Here is a 15,648-nt window from a genome sequence, read left to right on the forward strand (position 1 = left end):
CAAGTATTTCCACAAAAAAATTGTTTGCAAACAGAAAATGAGGAGAGAGTCCTTGGCCCTTACTTTAATCATCAAGTCACTGGGAAATATTTATATTTCTACCTTTGGGATAAAAAAGAAAAGTCAAAACCAGCTATACAGATAGAAAAATTATTTTGCCCTCCATCAGGAGGTGATAAGCCTCTTGTAGAGGAAAATCTAAAACATTGCAGTAAACACAGCCCTCTACCCACCAAATCCTTGTCGTCCCTGTTGTGTTGTGTTTTGTTTTGTTTGTTTTGTTTCTCTTTCTAACATTAGTAAGACTTACCACAAGCCAGGTATTATGTTAGCTCCTTTATCTATGTGCTCCCTTTCAGCCTCACATCTCCATAAAGAGAGAATTTTTTTCTGTACTAGCTTACAGAAGAGGGAATTGACTCTCCCAAGATCTGTCAGTCAATAGGTAGCAGACTATGTTTTGACCCCCCAGATCCATCTGACTTTAAACATGCAAATTGCCCTTCTCTGCTGTCTAAGGCACTAATTATTTAATAATAAACATAGTACACTTTTTTTAAGGGCGCTGGCAAAAATCATTTTACATTTCTACCCAGCACTATAAACAGAACAATATGTATCGCCAGATCTGAAAAGAAAGAAAAAAAAAATCAGTGGCTCTAACCCTGAGGCTGCATTATCAGATTCCAAGTAGTCCTGCTGCTTTCGCAGACATTTTAAAGTCCAGTAACCAGCAAACTTTGTATATTCCTGAATCACCACCACCACTCCATTTTTGTTTTCATCCATTCTAACTTCCTTGGAATGCTGTGTGCCATCAAGGGTGTCTTCATGATATTACATTTTACATACTAGAAGATTGAAAAATGCGATTGTTGGATTATTTAAAACAAGGAGTTTGGAAAAGGACCTGGCAGGTGTGGAGCCTAGCTCTGTAGCTCTGACAGGAGGATACATTCGTTCTATGTTCTTTGCTCCAAATTCACACCTCAGAGATACGTGGAGCAGCCCTGTCCCTCTCCACTGACGTCCTCAAACATTTCATCAGTCTCTTAAGAAAACGCAGAGAGTATCTCTGGCTATGTGTTCAGGGCAGACATACTCCACAGACTCTGGACCCCCTCAGTCCAGAGAGGGGTTAACTCTGTGACCTTAGATGAATAAAGGACATGACCACTGCGTCCCATTCTATCCTCTGGGAGAAAAAAACTAAACACATTTAATGTTTCTGCTGCTTGAGAAGTAATAATTTCCTTTGCTGCTAAATATGGTGAAATGATCTGATGCTAAAGTTTCCTTCTACAGGAGTCACATAGTATGAAAATAACGCTGGAGATGGGGCCTTTGTTCCTGTCCCATTGATGAGCCCTAACAGATGACGCTCACTAAATCTTCCTGCCCTTGCCCTCCTTTGTTAGGAAATCACTGTATCTCAAAAATGCTAATTATTTTGTGGTATTTAAAGTTATAAATGCTTATTCCTGGAAACATAAATAGAACTGTGTGAAAGAAGCAAAAATAAAATTGAAAAGTTCACTCAGGCATAAAAAAAATAAATATTACATGACCTTACTTACATGTGGAATCATAGAAGAGAGTTAAATGGTAGTTTCCAGGAGCTGGAGGAATAGATGTTATTTTAAGGTATGATGTTTTAGTTTGGCAAGAGAAAGAAGTCTCAGCAATCTATTGCACAGTAGGGTAATTCTAGATAATGATGTGTATGTATAGCTCAAAATTACTTAATGAATAAATTTTAAATCATCTCACAACAAAAATATACATGTATGAGGTAATGAATATGTTAATTAACCTGATTTAATTATTCCACAGTGTAAACATGTATGGAAACACCACATTATACCCCATAAACATAAATAATTCTTTGTCAATTAAAACTAAAATCATATCCCATAATTTTGCCCTTTGAAGCATAATATGATTCTTTTTTGTCCTTAAAAATTACACCTGTGTTTAATAGAGCTGAGGGGATCCAGAGTTTCAAATCAAACATGTCCAGGAGCTACCATACAGAGATCTTCTCACCACTGACTGCAGTGGGGTGAAACTACAGCTAATACGTTTTGAGTTTGAACAAGAGTTTCAGAATGAAGTGCCTGCCCAGAGAACCCTTTGTAGCCTCTCCTCAAACTATAGCAGAATGGCACTTCTGTAAGATAAAGCTGCACACAGCCATCCTCCCTAGCCCCTTCTTACGGAAATGGGAACCCTGCTGTAGCAGTGTGCATCCTGGTAACAGGGATGTGACGCCTAGCATTTACACAGTCACTGAAATGGTTTTCCTTTTGGAATCCACTCTGTGGCCCTCCAGACATCCTGATGATTGTCCAGAGGCATTGGGGAACATAATGGAGCTTGGTGATTTGCACAGCAAAGAAGACTATGAGAAAAAGATTGTAGTTTGCTTAGCTCAGATCCCAAGAGCCTCAGATTCACAAGGGCGAGGTTAAGATATCGATTCAAATACAAGGCTATGTGGATTTGAATCTTAGCTCCACTAATAACTGGATTTAGGATGGTAGGCATATTTCCTAGTCTCAATTTCTTTACATCAAATGAAAATACTAACACTAATACATAAATTTATTATGAAGATCAACAAGTTCATGTATTTATGGTACTGAGCATGGCTGAAAGTAATCTTAATCACCTAGTGTATGTGTTTGGACCCCACCATGCTAGCTCCCCCATGATCCCAAAACAATCCCTCCTAAACTATAAACTTCCAAGAATCAGTAATTCTTCAACTCAATTTTTTGTAACCAGCAGCACCTAAGGCAGTCATTCCTGGTTTGAGGCAAATACTCACTGGTTGATTCCAAGAGGCTAAAGGCCTAGTTTTCTTCCTGATTATCCATGCCTGGTGACAACTTGACTCCAAACTATGTCAGTATACAGTCATGGAGAAGGTGGTCTCCCTGGATGGTGTCTGCTCCTTGCCCTTCTTCCCACACATGGATTATTCCTTTCAGGACAAGAAAAAGAAACAGGAGCTGGAGCAGCAGAGAATTGAATACTAGTAACTGTTGCTGAGATGTGTTTCTAGTTTATGTAAAGCAGACTTTACCCCTCATAGATTTCTTGTTCTAATTTTCTGTTGTGTCTCCTGCCCCATGTGCTGTGCCAGACAAAGAGATAAGAGGTGACTAGGACAAACAGAGGCCCTGCCCTTTAGAATCTAGTGGGGAAGGGGAACACGTGGTTGGGAATTATTAGGGCCATCAGCTCTTTTTTTTTTTTTTTTCAGGAAATTTGGGTTGCGATGGGAGTCTTAGGAAGGTTGCCTAACTATTTTGACAAAGAAACCAGTGAATTCAAGAGAATCTGAAACACTCCACAATAAAACATTAAATAGATGTGGTATTGTGGGTTTGAAGAGTCCCTTGTTCTATATAGGTTGTAGGTGCTGTGCTGAGGAAAGGTAGTATTAATATGTTGAAAATCATGGTGTTTCTTGTAACAGTGTTTCTCCGGTCAATTCTTACCACCTTCAACAGTTAAAGGAAGTAAAATCTTTTTCTCCCAAGACAGGCTTTCCAACATTTTAGCATAATGCATATATACCCTAATGTCCAAGAACATGCATCCATTTCCCCATGGCTGACTGTTTTTTTCTGAAATGTTTTATTTCTCCTTTGTGATAGTATAGTGGCAGAAAGGTACAGTGTGTTCACGCTGTGTTTTTACTTTCCATTTTCCTGATAAAACTATATTTCTGCAGAGGAAATCAAATCTAATCTTCAATATATTTAGCATGAAAGCAATAAGAAACATTAATTCACTCCAGAAAGACTGAAATACAGTTGAGTACTCAAAGGAAGAATCACCATGGAAACTGTTTTCTTGAGATTCTGAACTCTCCAGGCTCCAGGCACGCCTAAGTGAAGAAAAGAGGGTGAATAGAAGAAATATCTTGCCCTTTCTGTTGTCACTACAAACGCAGCAGAGGAATCGCCATGAATTATTGATTGCATGCATAGAAGTGTATATGAATTAGAATTATTAAACTGTTGTCTTGTAAATGAGTGTGTCAGAACACAATAGAACTTGTTCCTCGGTGTTCTCCTCTCCTACCTGTCAAAATCCCATTGAGCAATCAAACAGCTATCCTACAGTCAAAAGTTTGAAGGGAAGCACCAGGAATTAAGATGATTAAAGAGTTGTGTAAGCGAGGTGAGAGCTAAAGCGGAAAACTGCTGCGACTCCCAGATACACTTGCCTTTGTACACCATTTCAAGATGATTCAGAATTTTGTCAGAGATATTAAATATGTAAAGGTCAAAGGGCAGCTCTTGCCTTTGGGACTGTGTTAATGGGATATGGTGGAATTTCCCTACGGAATGTCTAACGGATTAAGTTCACTCTGACTACACATGTGTATAGCTCACAATGAGTCCATCCTTCCTGCTTGTTTCATTGTCACTTCCTGATTCATAGACGTTTCTCTCTGACTTTACATTGTGTTTAATAACTGGTAATGAGGTCTAGCACTTGTTCACTGTTACCTGGGAGTAGGTGACTGTGCTGAATCCTTCACTTGGTAATGTTGACAGCATGCTCATTTGCTTGGGTGTCAACTAATAAAATACTTATTTTCTTGTGTAGCTATCACAGTAGCCCGTGAGAAAGCCCCCATTGCATAAATGAGGAAATTGAGTTTCCGTGACCGCAATTCCAATTGATTGTGCTGGGTTATAAAACCCATAGGTGGCAAAACCTGGGTTTGAAACCTCATTTGAATCCTAAGCCAATAGCCTTAAAAGCACCACTGTGTTTTCACTTTAGAGCACATAGAAACCCTGCCTTTTTAACCTCTATTCAAGTTTGCAACTTCTGAGGGTCTAAGAACACAGGTCAGCTTTCAGTATGCACAACAGATGTATATTGAGCACCTACCATTGCACCAGGTGCTTTACTAAATATAAAAATACAAAATGTGAAAAGTTCCTGCCTTCAAGGAGTTACTATCTTCAAGAAAATTTGGCATGAATGAACCAGACAAGAGTCAAAGGTTCAGGAAAAAGAGGTTAATGAGACATGTGGATTTGTCAAGATTAGGATGGATTTGTCTCAGTCCTTCAGGAGTGGAGTTTCTGGAAGGTTAAGGGAAGGAAAGCAGACATTTAGGGTAAGATTTACAGTATGATTTTAAGCACAGACATGAAAATGAGTGAGAAGAATTTGAAAAGACCAGGGCATGCATTTGAGAAAAGTGAGTTTGAACAAGTAGTTTGACGATTGGGCCAATTAGTGACAAATCTTCACTATCAGAGCAAGGAGGTTTGAGTTTTCTCCTTTCAATATAAGTGAGCCATCAAAGCATTGATTTTTATACTAAGGTATTAGTTACTTACAGTAAGTCGCAATATTCCTCACGTCCATCTTGATTACTTTTCTGTACACATACCCATTTACCACTATCCAGATTAAGATTAAGGACATGGGAAGAAGAGTTCAACAGAAGGGGGACCATAGGAGACAGGTATTATCAAGGGTGAAATGGGAAAATGGGAGTACTTTAACTGGGGAGGGAAGAGAGACGGTTAGATATGGAGGGGGGTAGATAAATAATGCTTAGCTGGTGTGAAAAAAAATCCTGAGGGAAATGTATTAGTCAGAAGCTTACTGAAAAACTACAATATACAATATTTCTACATGTGTCCATATGTATAACTGAAGGCTATATAACAAGAAACAGTGGCAGACAGGAAAAAAACCTCCCTTTGAGTTGTTGGACAGGGTAGTCCAAGAGACTCCCAAAATTCCACAAGCTATTGCCACAGCCTTTGATTGCCTCCCAGAACTTGAAGGTAAGACCCTATTGCTGAACACAAGACATACTTCAGACAGAGGATTTAGAGAAATGAAGTTGGAACTGACCTGAAAGTCACCTCCCTGAAGGCTAGCTCTCATAGTTTTGGAAAACACTATGCAAACTGCTAACAGAGAACATCAATCGATAGTCCAACCCCAGCTTTGAGGCCTAATAACCACATCAATGACCAGCACAGAAAATTATATTCGGGTAGCAGCAGCACTTCTATCTTGGGGGTAATCAACAGCTACCTAATTGGACTTAAAGCCCACTCAGTGGAAGGAAACTCATGTGTAATACTGTAAACATAGCCAAATACACATGGCTGGAGGTCATAGATCTTAGAGAAAACTCTAAGGCTATCACATCCCTAAACAAATGTAATTTCTTCTTATATGCTAAATATGGATTCTTATATTTACAGACAAATATCCCAGTCACCACTCATCAAAGAAGCCACTTTTGCAACAGATGGAAAATATTACAGAGTTCTACACCTGGTCATACACAGAGAATAAGTGCCTATGAAATGCCCAACCCTAAGTAACACATCTACAATGGAACTTCCACATCTAAGGCTCATGCAACATAGTGCGAAAAGGAGTAGAAAGAATATTAATGTATCTCTCAACTCTCATCAATAAAACTCCCTCATACGAGAGAGGCCAATGAACACCAAAGGTCACAAATGGCCAAAGTGTAGAGAATAAGACTCTACAGGGTGTGGGTTCCTGGACAGGACTCCTATATTAAATTCCACCCACCCAGGGCTCAAGGACAATTGTGGAAGATGGGCCAGAAAGATTGTAAGAGCCAGGGGAGGAGGTGCATGACCATATGGAAACAGAGACTTACAGGCTCCTGGGACCTTGCTCATATGAATCTATAGCAATGGTGTCAGAATGCACAAGACCCATGCAAACTCAAGCAGACCAAAACCCAGCATGGAACTGGGGAAATGGGCAGCAGGCCCCAATCTTAGCTAAAGAACTTTTGGCAGCTGATTACTGCTGGGTGAGGAAAAGCTGATCTTTTTTAAGGGAATGACTCTAGATAGGCTGGCTAGACCCCGGTGGATGAACTTGCACTGAGGGATGTCTCGGTACACTAAATTAACTGTTAGGCCTTAGCATAAATAACAGAATGTATGAAAGCTGGTGGGGGGCTATGGAAATGTGCAGATGGGGGAGGGAGTATAAAGATAATTAAGATGTTTTGTGTGAAATACACAAAAATTCAATAAAAAATATACAAAAAAAATTAATTAAAAAAAAAAGATTTAGGATGTCTTCTGGACTCCATAAGATTCCATGGCCCCTTCTGACTTAACCTTCTCCTTCCCTAGGGATTATTACTACTCTGATTTTTATTCAAGTGTACAGAGGAAAGTGACAAGGAAAGCTTAAAGGGATGCTTAGTAACTTCTGATATGTAACATGCATTATGAAGGGAGGAGATTTCAAACAGAAAGACCAACCAAAATCATATTGCCTGCCTCATAATCCTTCCTCTCCATTCAGTTAAATAGTGACATTAAGTAGCAGCCGTGCATTGGAGATATAATGGTAGCCATCATGCTGTCTCAATGAGACCAATAAACAGTTACTTTCAGTGCAGTAAATGTACAATAGGAGGAAATAAAGGTTACATTTAAAATAAGCACCTAACCCAGAATAGAGCAGTCATAGACGACTCCCTGGAAGAACTGTAAAACCTAAGGACTAGATGCATGAGGGTTAAACAAACCAAGGGAGAGCCTGCGCTGGGCTTGGCAGAGAGGGAACAGGTAGAAAGGTCAAGAGAGGATAGGGGACTTGACCATGTTGGGATAATGGTAAGAGAGAAATGGAAGGAAAAAAATTTTGTCCAGACTCCCTAAATTACATTCTGTCTCAAGAATTATGTCAGACCAGGTTTATTCAACACCAGCATAGAACCATCGCAAGTTGACTGTTGCAAGAGTCTGTATTCATTGTTCATACATGTTCAGATGTTCAGTGTTACAAGCTTTTTATTGTAGCTTATATTATGGACAGCCACCTGGTTGTCACTCATTTCCCTTTGAACTTGAGCCAGAAAAACCAGTCAGGCAATGAGCTTTCCAGTATCTTTCACCTGCCTCTTGAAGATGAAGTCATTTTCTTGTTCTCTGTGCATTCTTCAGTCTCTCTCTCTCTCTCTCTCTCTCTCTCTCTCTCTCATTGGGCTGTGCAGACTGGTCCTCTTCTGACTTTTCTATCTAGTCCTGGTGCAGCTTTGAGGAAGCTGCTTGGTTCTCAGAACCCCCTTCTCTGTCACTGACCAGCAGGCAGCACTCAGTAGCCTTTGCAGCCCTGCAGCCCTGAAGTCAGCCCAGCCCTGCTGCTAGCTCTCCCTACGACCTGCACTCAGTTTCAGTCCTTCGGCTTCCTTGGCTGAGAACAATACTACTCACTGGATAAGGCATGGATGTAAGTTACAGCATAATGCAATGAAGTGCTTGGAATAGAGCCTAATACAGTCCTCAATAAGTGGTATCAAGAGAATGACAGCAGAGAGAGCAGACTCTTGAGTTGGAAGGTGGGTGCTGCAAAAGCTAGACTGGGCAACTGTGAGCAAGCCTTAGAAATGGCTGGTGCCTTGGTATTCTCTGTAAAATGGGACTCATAATTGACATCTACTCTGTTTGTGAGGGTTGAATGAGTTAATGTCTTTAAAGTGCTTCATGGTGTGTGTGTGTGTGTGTGTGTGTGTGTGTCCGAGCACATATCTTTATATGCTTTATTAGGAGTACTCATCATGTTAATTATTTTTTCACATAGCACTCCATCATATCTCTGTGACTGGAAGAACAGAATCTGCCATCCTGCAGGGCTGTTGGCCAAGAGCAGCCGATGAAGAGGTGCATGTGGCCCAGTGCCAGGCACACAGTGGGCCCCCAATAAATGTTTGCTGAATGAATGAGAGCAAAGTGCTTCTCTCTAAATGTTTTCTGTAAATGTTTCATCCTAATGATCAGTGGGAGCTTCCATTCAGAAGAAAGTGCCAAAGAAGTTCACAGGGTGGCAGCCTGGGCTTGGGCCTGGTGGATTCTGATTATGTTGAACAAAATAGATTCAGATCAGTCTATTTGGTGCCATTGAAACTGTGCCAGTGAGCAGCAAAATGTGATTTCAAGTTGGAGAAGCGCCAACATCAAAATTTGCAAATCAAAGTGAATCTTACCTATGTCTACCATTCTCTCTCTCTCTCTCTCTCTCTCGATATTTGGTATGGGTTTTATTTTTAACCTCTGAAAGAGCTTCTGGTGTCTCAAAAAATCAGGCCCCAGATGCTTGAAAGACTTTTGCAGACAAGGTAATCAATCCATTTGGTGGCCAGATGCTGTCTGAAAATGTTCCTGCTATAGCACTGTTTCTAAATTCATTAGAAACATAAATTAATTAAATCTAATCAACAGTGGGTGATGCAGAAGATTAAACAGTGAAAAACAAATACATTTCCAACTGGGTTGTATTAGAGGCAGGTTAGAAAAACATCTCCACTTTGGAGGTAAAAGGCAAGTTAACCCTTCCTGTGGTACCCTTGGAAGATTTTCCAGAATCTGAGACTCAGAATGAGACTGTAGTTCTTCCCAAATTAAGGCTGCCCTAGAGTCCCTCGGCTTTCGTGTGGTTCTCTTAGAAACATTCTGGTGTGGCTTTATGTTTCCACCTGCATCAGTGGATGTGCGCATCTCTGCCATTTCCCTATTGTGAAGGGCCTCCAGAGAAAGGCTGTATGCTGGGCCATGGACTGTGCCTAAGCAAGTTCTCAGCGCATCATATTTTGACACAAATATAGAAACAGGGTGTAGCATCCTGCTTTGCTCCACACTGAAGGCGTTACCTGAGCTCAAAGATCTTGCCTGCCAACAGAGTCACCAACACCAAGAGTGACCTTTGGCTCCTACTAAGTGACCAACAAATATCTTTAAATGTAGATTAGAAAGTGCACATTGATCCCTTTCTTATAGGACTTCTGAATCTTGAACGCAGACAAGTCCTCGAACAAGGGTAGTGTATGAACAATTTCCCTGAACTGCTTGGCATTTTTTTCTCCCAAGGAACCTCATTTTAAGGGACTGATAATCTCTAAGATAGATTTTAGAGAGTTCGGCTCCCAACCGTTGTTGTATAGCACTCTTCTCCTTTGTCCCTTGTCCTCTACCCTCAGTCTAGATCAACCGAAGAAGATTTGGGGTGAGCTAATAATGAATTTCTGGAGTCAACTTCTGATGAGCCTTTAGCTGCAATTCACTGTTCCCTCATTCTACACTCTGCTTGCCGATGCAGACGAATGGCCCAAGACTGTGAGGATCAAGGTATTGCTTCCTGCATGCAGGATCGTAGAGAGGCAGAGGATGCCAGTGAAGTCAAGACCTTCAGCTGCTGAGTCAGATGTCCACAGAGACCAAGTAATGTGAAAGATGGGTACAGAGAGGTCAGAAAACCCCAGGAGGGTAAATGGATACACACAATGTGGTCTCAATGCTGGGGTTGCACTAGGAAATGGTAGATGAGCCAGAAAATTCAAGGACCTGTGAACTTTTAAAGGAGTAAGCTGATTCCTAGCTCTAGCAAAAAGTGACCATGTGGGAATGCCAGTCCAGTGCTGCCCTTTTGTTGTTTGTTTGTTTGTTAAAGAAATTGAAAATAGGGGCTGGAGAGATGGCTCAGTAGCTAACAGTGGTGGTTCTTGCAGAGGACCCAGGTACGATTCACCCACGTGGCTCGGCACCCACATGGTGGCTAACAAAAATCTGTAACTCCAGTTCCAGGGGATCCAATGCCCCCTTCTGGCCTCTGTGGACATTGCATGATGCAATAAACTTACCAACATGTAGACAATACACTCATACACATAAAATTAAAATAATAAAATATTTAAGAAACTGAAAATTTAGCCAGGTATGGTAGAATATTCTTGAAAGTCAAGTTCAAGGCCATCCTGGACTACATCGCAAATACCAGACCAACCAAGGCTGTATAGCAAGATCCTGTCAGAGAGAGAGATGGGGGAGGGGAAGGATGTAGTTTTTTTTTTTTTTTTTAATGAAACTTTGTCAATTTTAAATGTTGACAACTTAGTTAAAAAGTTGGAAAAGTATGGACTGGTATTGCAATGTTATTAAATAAAAGAATCCCAATAAAATAATTCTGCTGATGAGATGTAACTGGGCTGGGTATGTGGGACTGCAGAGCCCTGCACTGCCCCTTTCTGGGACTCAGGAGAGTGATCCACTAGGAAGTACAATGATAAGTGATCACAGCTACTGACTATCTGGAATGCACCAGCCACCATGTTAAGCTCTTCCCCTCCTTACCTCACTTAATCTTCATCAGCCCCCTCTACTGTTATCCTTGTTTTACAGATAAAGAAACCAAGGTTCAGAGATCTCAAACAACTTTCCCAAAGGCATATTGCTTACCAATGGCAGAGATAATTGTATCTGTCTGATGTCTAAAACTATCCTGTTAACCATTCACTATAGAAGTTCTGGGTGAAGTGTTACTCTAACACTAGTGCTTATGTGTGTCTGGCACCACTCTAAATCCTTTGTATCAGTTTATTTATATATATTCATGGGGTAATATCACCTCCATTTTAAATATTAGGTAAGTGGGAGAAGAGAGAAGTTAGGTTATATACCAAGATTAGCAGCAAGTAAATTCTGAAGCTATCGTTTAAATTGTGATGGGAGCTGCTGACTCCTCTTAGAACTATTTTGCAAGGCAAAGTCTTGGGTTAGGCATGAGAAGGTGCCAGCTAACAAATAGTTTTCATTTGACCACAAATCTCAGGCTCAGCTGTGTGTAGTCTTGAACTCCTGAGCTAAGGGTGTCTAGATGCCCAGGGGTAGCTGCTATTTCTGCCATTATTCCATAAGACTCACTGATAGCTTTCACTCAGACAACCTTCACTGTGTCACTGTGCTAACTTTAGGCACACAAAGCAAAGACCAGCAGGTCCTTGAAGCTGGCTCCTATATTAATAAACCGTCTAATCCAGAAATTCCTTCTCAGCAATTGGGCAAGCCAATGAGGTTTTATGTTTGACTGAAGTAGTTCACTGAGTCAGATTTCTTGGCATAGACAGATCTCTCTACCTCTGGGTTTCTAAGGCCTTTCTTCCTGAAAATCAAGAGTGGAGACTGTTTCAAACAAGGGCTGAAATTTAAGTATTAGAAGAATGTGTACATTCTATAGTGCATTCCTTTCTTGGGATGCCATTAACTGAGTCAATCTCATTAAAGAGAATGAGGTATATGTGTGTGTGTGTGTGTGTGTGTGTGTGTGTGTGTGTGTGTGTATATATATATATTGTTTTTAAGTTTCAATAATCCCACAGGTCTGCTGCAGCCACTGTGTGTGAACAGTATCAGAGAATATGAATCCAAGTGCAGACATCATTTACTAATGTATATCCTAAGAATCCATACTTCCATTAAGCACTCATTGCATATTTGCTACATCTGAAGCATTGAGCTGGGCCAGGCATACCATGGCTAAAAGTCAGCTATGATCTCTACCCTGATTAATTATACACTATCCTATGAGGGAGACTGATAATAATAACTCTAAAACAAATATAAAATGACAGATTCCAGTGGGCGCTTCGTAGGAGAGCATGGAGTCCTTATGAAGAGGACTGTAGACAGGTTTTGAAAGGTGCTGTCAGAAATGGCTGCTCTCTGGATATTCTGTTTAAGTGAAACAAGAGAAGACAAGTAGAGAGGAATTTAGACAGGAAGACAGCAGCAGGTTTGAATACCCCAAAGTAGGGTGAACAGGGCATTTCTGAGGTCCTGAAAGCAAGTGCAGACCCAGAATGTAGTGAGATGGGGTATTGGGAAACCATACAAGTTCACAAAGTTTCCTTAATGTTAAATGACCAAAAGCTTATATTGTGTTGATCTCAGTTCTGTTGAAGAAGAAGATGCACTTGAGATTGTGACCAGTGTTGAATCACTTTTAGTTTTTAACTCATTGATTCCTTCTACTGCCAGATAAAATATTGACTTTTAATTTCCCCCAAGAAGTTTCAGAAATTAATCAATGCATCACAATCAAGGCTAAGAAACTGCTCTGGAGTATGTTAGAGAGAAAGGACTTTTGCTGCTGTGTTTAATAGTAACTGACTTTTTTAAAAAAGCTCTTTGCCATCCCATTCTCTTCAAAGGCAGTAACGTGAGCTGTAGGAATCAGTAGCTAAAACTTTGCCTGAAAGTAGAGTCCTTGAAGAAATGGAAATATGACCCAGTTCTCATTCTCTCCCATCTTGGAGACACTGCTTCTAAATAATGGCCTGGGTGCTTAATTGCTCAAGAACCAGCTTTATTTTAGAGGTTCCCAGACTGTGAACCTACAGCAATGAACCTTTGAAAATAATAATGATTTTTCAGGAAAAGTGGAGCATATATGTCTTTAAGTTTAAAAGTAAGCCGGCATATGCATTATTCAGGGCAACAGTTGTCCCCCATAAGCATCCTAAATTACCAGCTGTGGACCAGCTGTATCGCGTTTTCTGTGTACAATATAAGACCCTGGGTAGTAGGAGAGATGCTTAGAGAGATGCCAAAGAAGCGAATATAATTCTGTCTTCAAGGAACTTGTAATCTAGTTAAGGAGACAAAATATATTCTCTATATATACAAGCCATCTGTCAACATCTGTGCCATATTCAATAGGACGATGCCCACTACGTTAGTGGAGTTTTAAATAGAAACTATTCTTACTTGATTTTTGGAAGAGACTAATTTGTAACTGGCTCTGAGAAGGTTGGAGTCACAGGATAAGTGATCACAGCTACTGACTAAAGTGATAAGTGATCACAGCTACTGATAAACCTAAGAGGATGCGTTGTGAAATTACATAGGCAAAAGTCTTTGGGCAAAGGGATGTTAGATGATCTCAGGATGCACTAGAATTCTACACACTCCCAGAAAAGAAAATGCAGAATTTTGTTTATATAAATGAATGCAGCTTTGTGGGCAAATAATTTACAGATTTTATCCATTCCTTAAAGAGTTCTGAGATGTCCCCACAAAAAGGTCAAGAACTGCTGTAAATTGTATCATCGGAGAGGGTTTTGGTTGTGCATTCTTTCATTCATCAAACACTAACTGTGCTTGGTAGAGCTAGAGGTGGGTAAGATAGGAATTCTGCCTTTTATAAAATACATTTCAATAAGGAAAATAAAAGATAGGCTTGGTTAAGAGAGACTGCCAGGAATAGCACACGAAAACACTGAGTTGTAGGAGGTTTGAGGAAGAAAGAACGTTTCCAGTCAAGGAGCTTGTGGACAGCCTCATGGAATAGGTGGCATCATAGGTAGCCCTGAAGATCCTGCATTTTGCATTCAGTTAATCTACTGATATTTTTCAAATCTGCAAAGAACCAGTTCCTACTCTAGATCTCCAGACTATAATAGGGAATAAGATCCTGCCCTCAAGGGGCCAACTATAGAGGAGAACGGCATGTCAATGGGCACAGCTAAGAGAAGACTGCCCCGGGAAAATGAAACGGAGTGAGACAGTGGCAAAGAGAATGGTTACCCAGGGGGTGTGAAGGGTTTAGCACTGCTGAAGCATCAAGTGTGTGACAAAGATGAGTGAGACTGCCCAGAAGGTGCACCCTGCGACACTAGTAGAAAAAGCATATAGCTCTGTTTGGGTGACAGGTTAAGAAAGGATTTTTCTAACATAATATATGTACATACACTATTATATAATATATTAGATCTATATAAGATAGATGATGATAGATAGATAGATGATAGATAGATAGATAGATGATAGATAGATATGGATAGATGATAGATAGATAGATGATATATAGATAATAGATAGATAGATAGATATGATAGATAGAAGATAGATAGATGATAGATAGATAGATAGATAGATAGATATTTATATTAGATGAAAGAGAGTAGGGACAAAAACTGTAACAGAAGGTAGACAAGAAATAGCACTTGAGCTGGCGTGGTGGTGCACACCTTTAGTCCCAGCACTCGGGAGGCAGAGGCAGGCAGATCTCTGTGAGACCGAGGCCAGCCTGGTCTACATAATGAGTTCCAGGCCAGCTGGTGCTACTGGGAGACCCTGTCTCAAAACAGAACAAAAGAAAAAAGAAATAGAACTTGAGAGGCCAGTTAAGAAAATGGGTTTTAGAGGGCCAGTACGATGGCTCAGTGGTAAAGGTGCCTGCCACCAAGCCTGCAACCTGAGTTTGATCTCTGGGACCCACATGATGAAAGGAAAGAACTGAAGACTCCTGCAAGTTGTCCTCTGATCTCCATACTTGAGCTACACATGCATGCCCCCCCCACACATGTACACACACACACACACACACCATATAAATAAATTAAATAAATAAATAATATGTAATTTTAAATTTTTTTAAGTTAAAAAAAAAATGGTTCAGAGAGACAGCTCACCTGGTAAGGGCCTTGCCACCAGACCTGACAACCTGAATTCAATCCCTAGGACTCACACGGTGGAAGGAGAGAACTGACTCTAGAAAGTTGTCCTCTGACCTCCACACATGTACACCCACACACATGCATGCATGTATATATAGTACATATATACATGTTTAAAAATAATAAAGGGGGGCTGGAAAGATAGCTCAGCAGTTAAGAACACTGACTGCTCTTGCAGAGGACCCTGGTTCGATTCCCAGCACCCATGTGGCAGCTAAGAACCACCCTTAACTCCAGTTCCTGGGGAATCCAATGTCCTCTTCTGACCTCCACGGCATTGCACAACATGGGTGCACTCACATACA

General features: G+C 40.5%; 1 protein-coding gene across 4 annotated transcripts in view; it reads left to right on the forward strand.

The window, feature by feature from the left end:
• Positions 1-15,648, forward strand: part of Ppp2r2b (protein phosphatase 2 regulatory subunit Bbeta) — a 531,088-nt gene that overhangs the window by 377,644 nt on the left and 137,796 nt on the right. The window contains exon 1 of one of the 4 annotated variants that reach the window (XM_008821628.3): positions 10,057-10,178. The exons of the other annotated variants lie outside the window; for them this stretch is intronic. Within the exon in view, the coding sequence (XP_008819850.1) occupies positions 10,154-10,178 (25 nt within the window). The 5' untranslated portion in view covers positions 10,057-10,153. Of the gene's footprint in view, positions 1-10,056; positions 10,179-15,648 lie in introns of those variants that run through there. 4 annotated transcript variants of the gene reach the window in all.

This window comes from Nannospalax galili, unplaced genomic scaffold, assembly GCF_000622305.1.
Source record: "Nannospalax galili isolate Female #2095 unplaced genomic scaffold, S.galili_v1.0 scaffold328, whole genome shotgun sequence".
NCBI lineage: Eukaryota > Metazoa > Chordata > Mammalia > Rodentia > Spalacidae > Nannospalax > Nannospalax galili.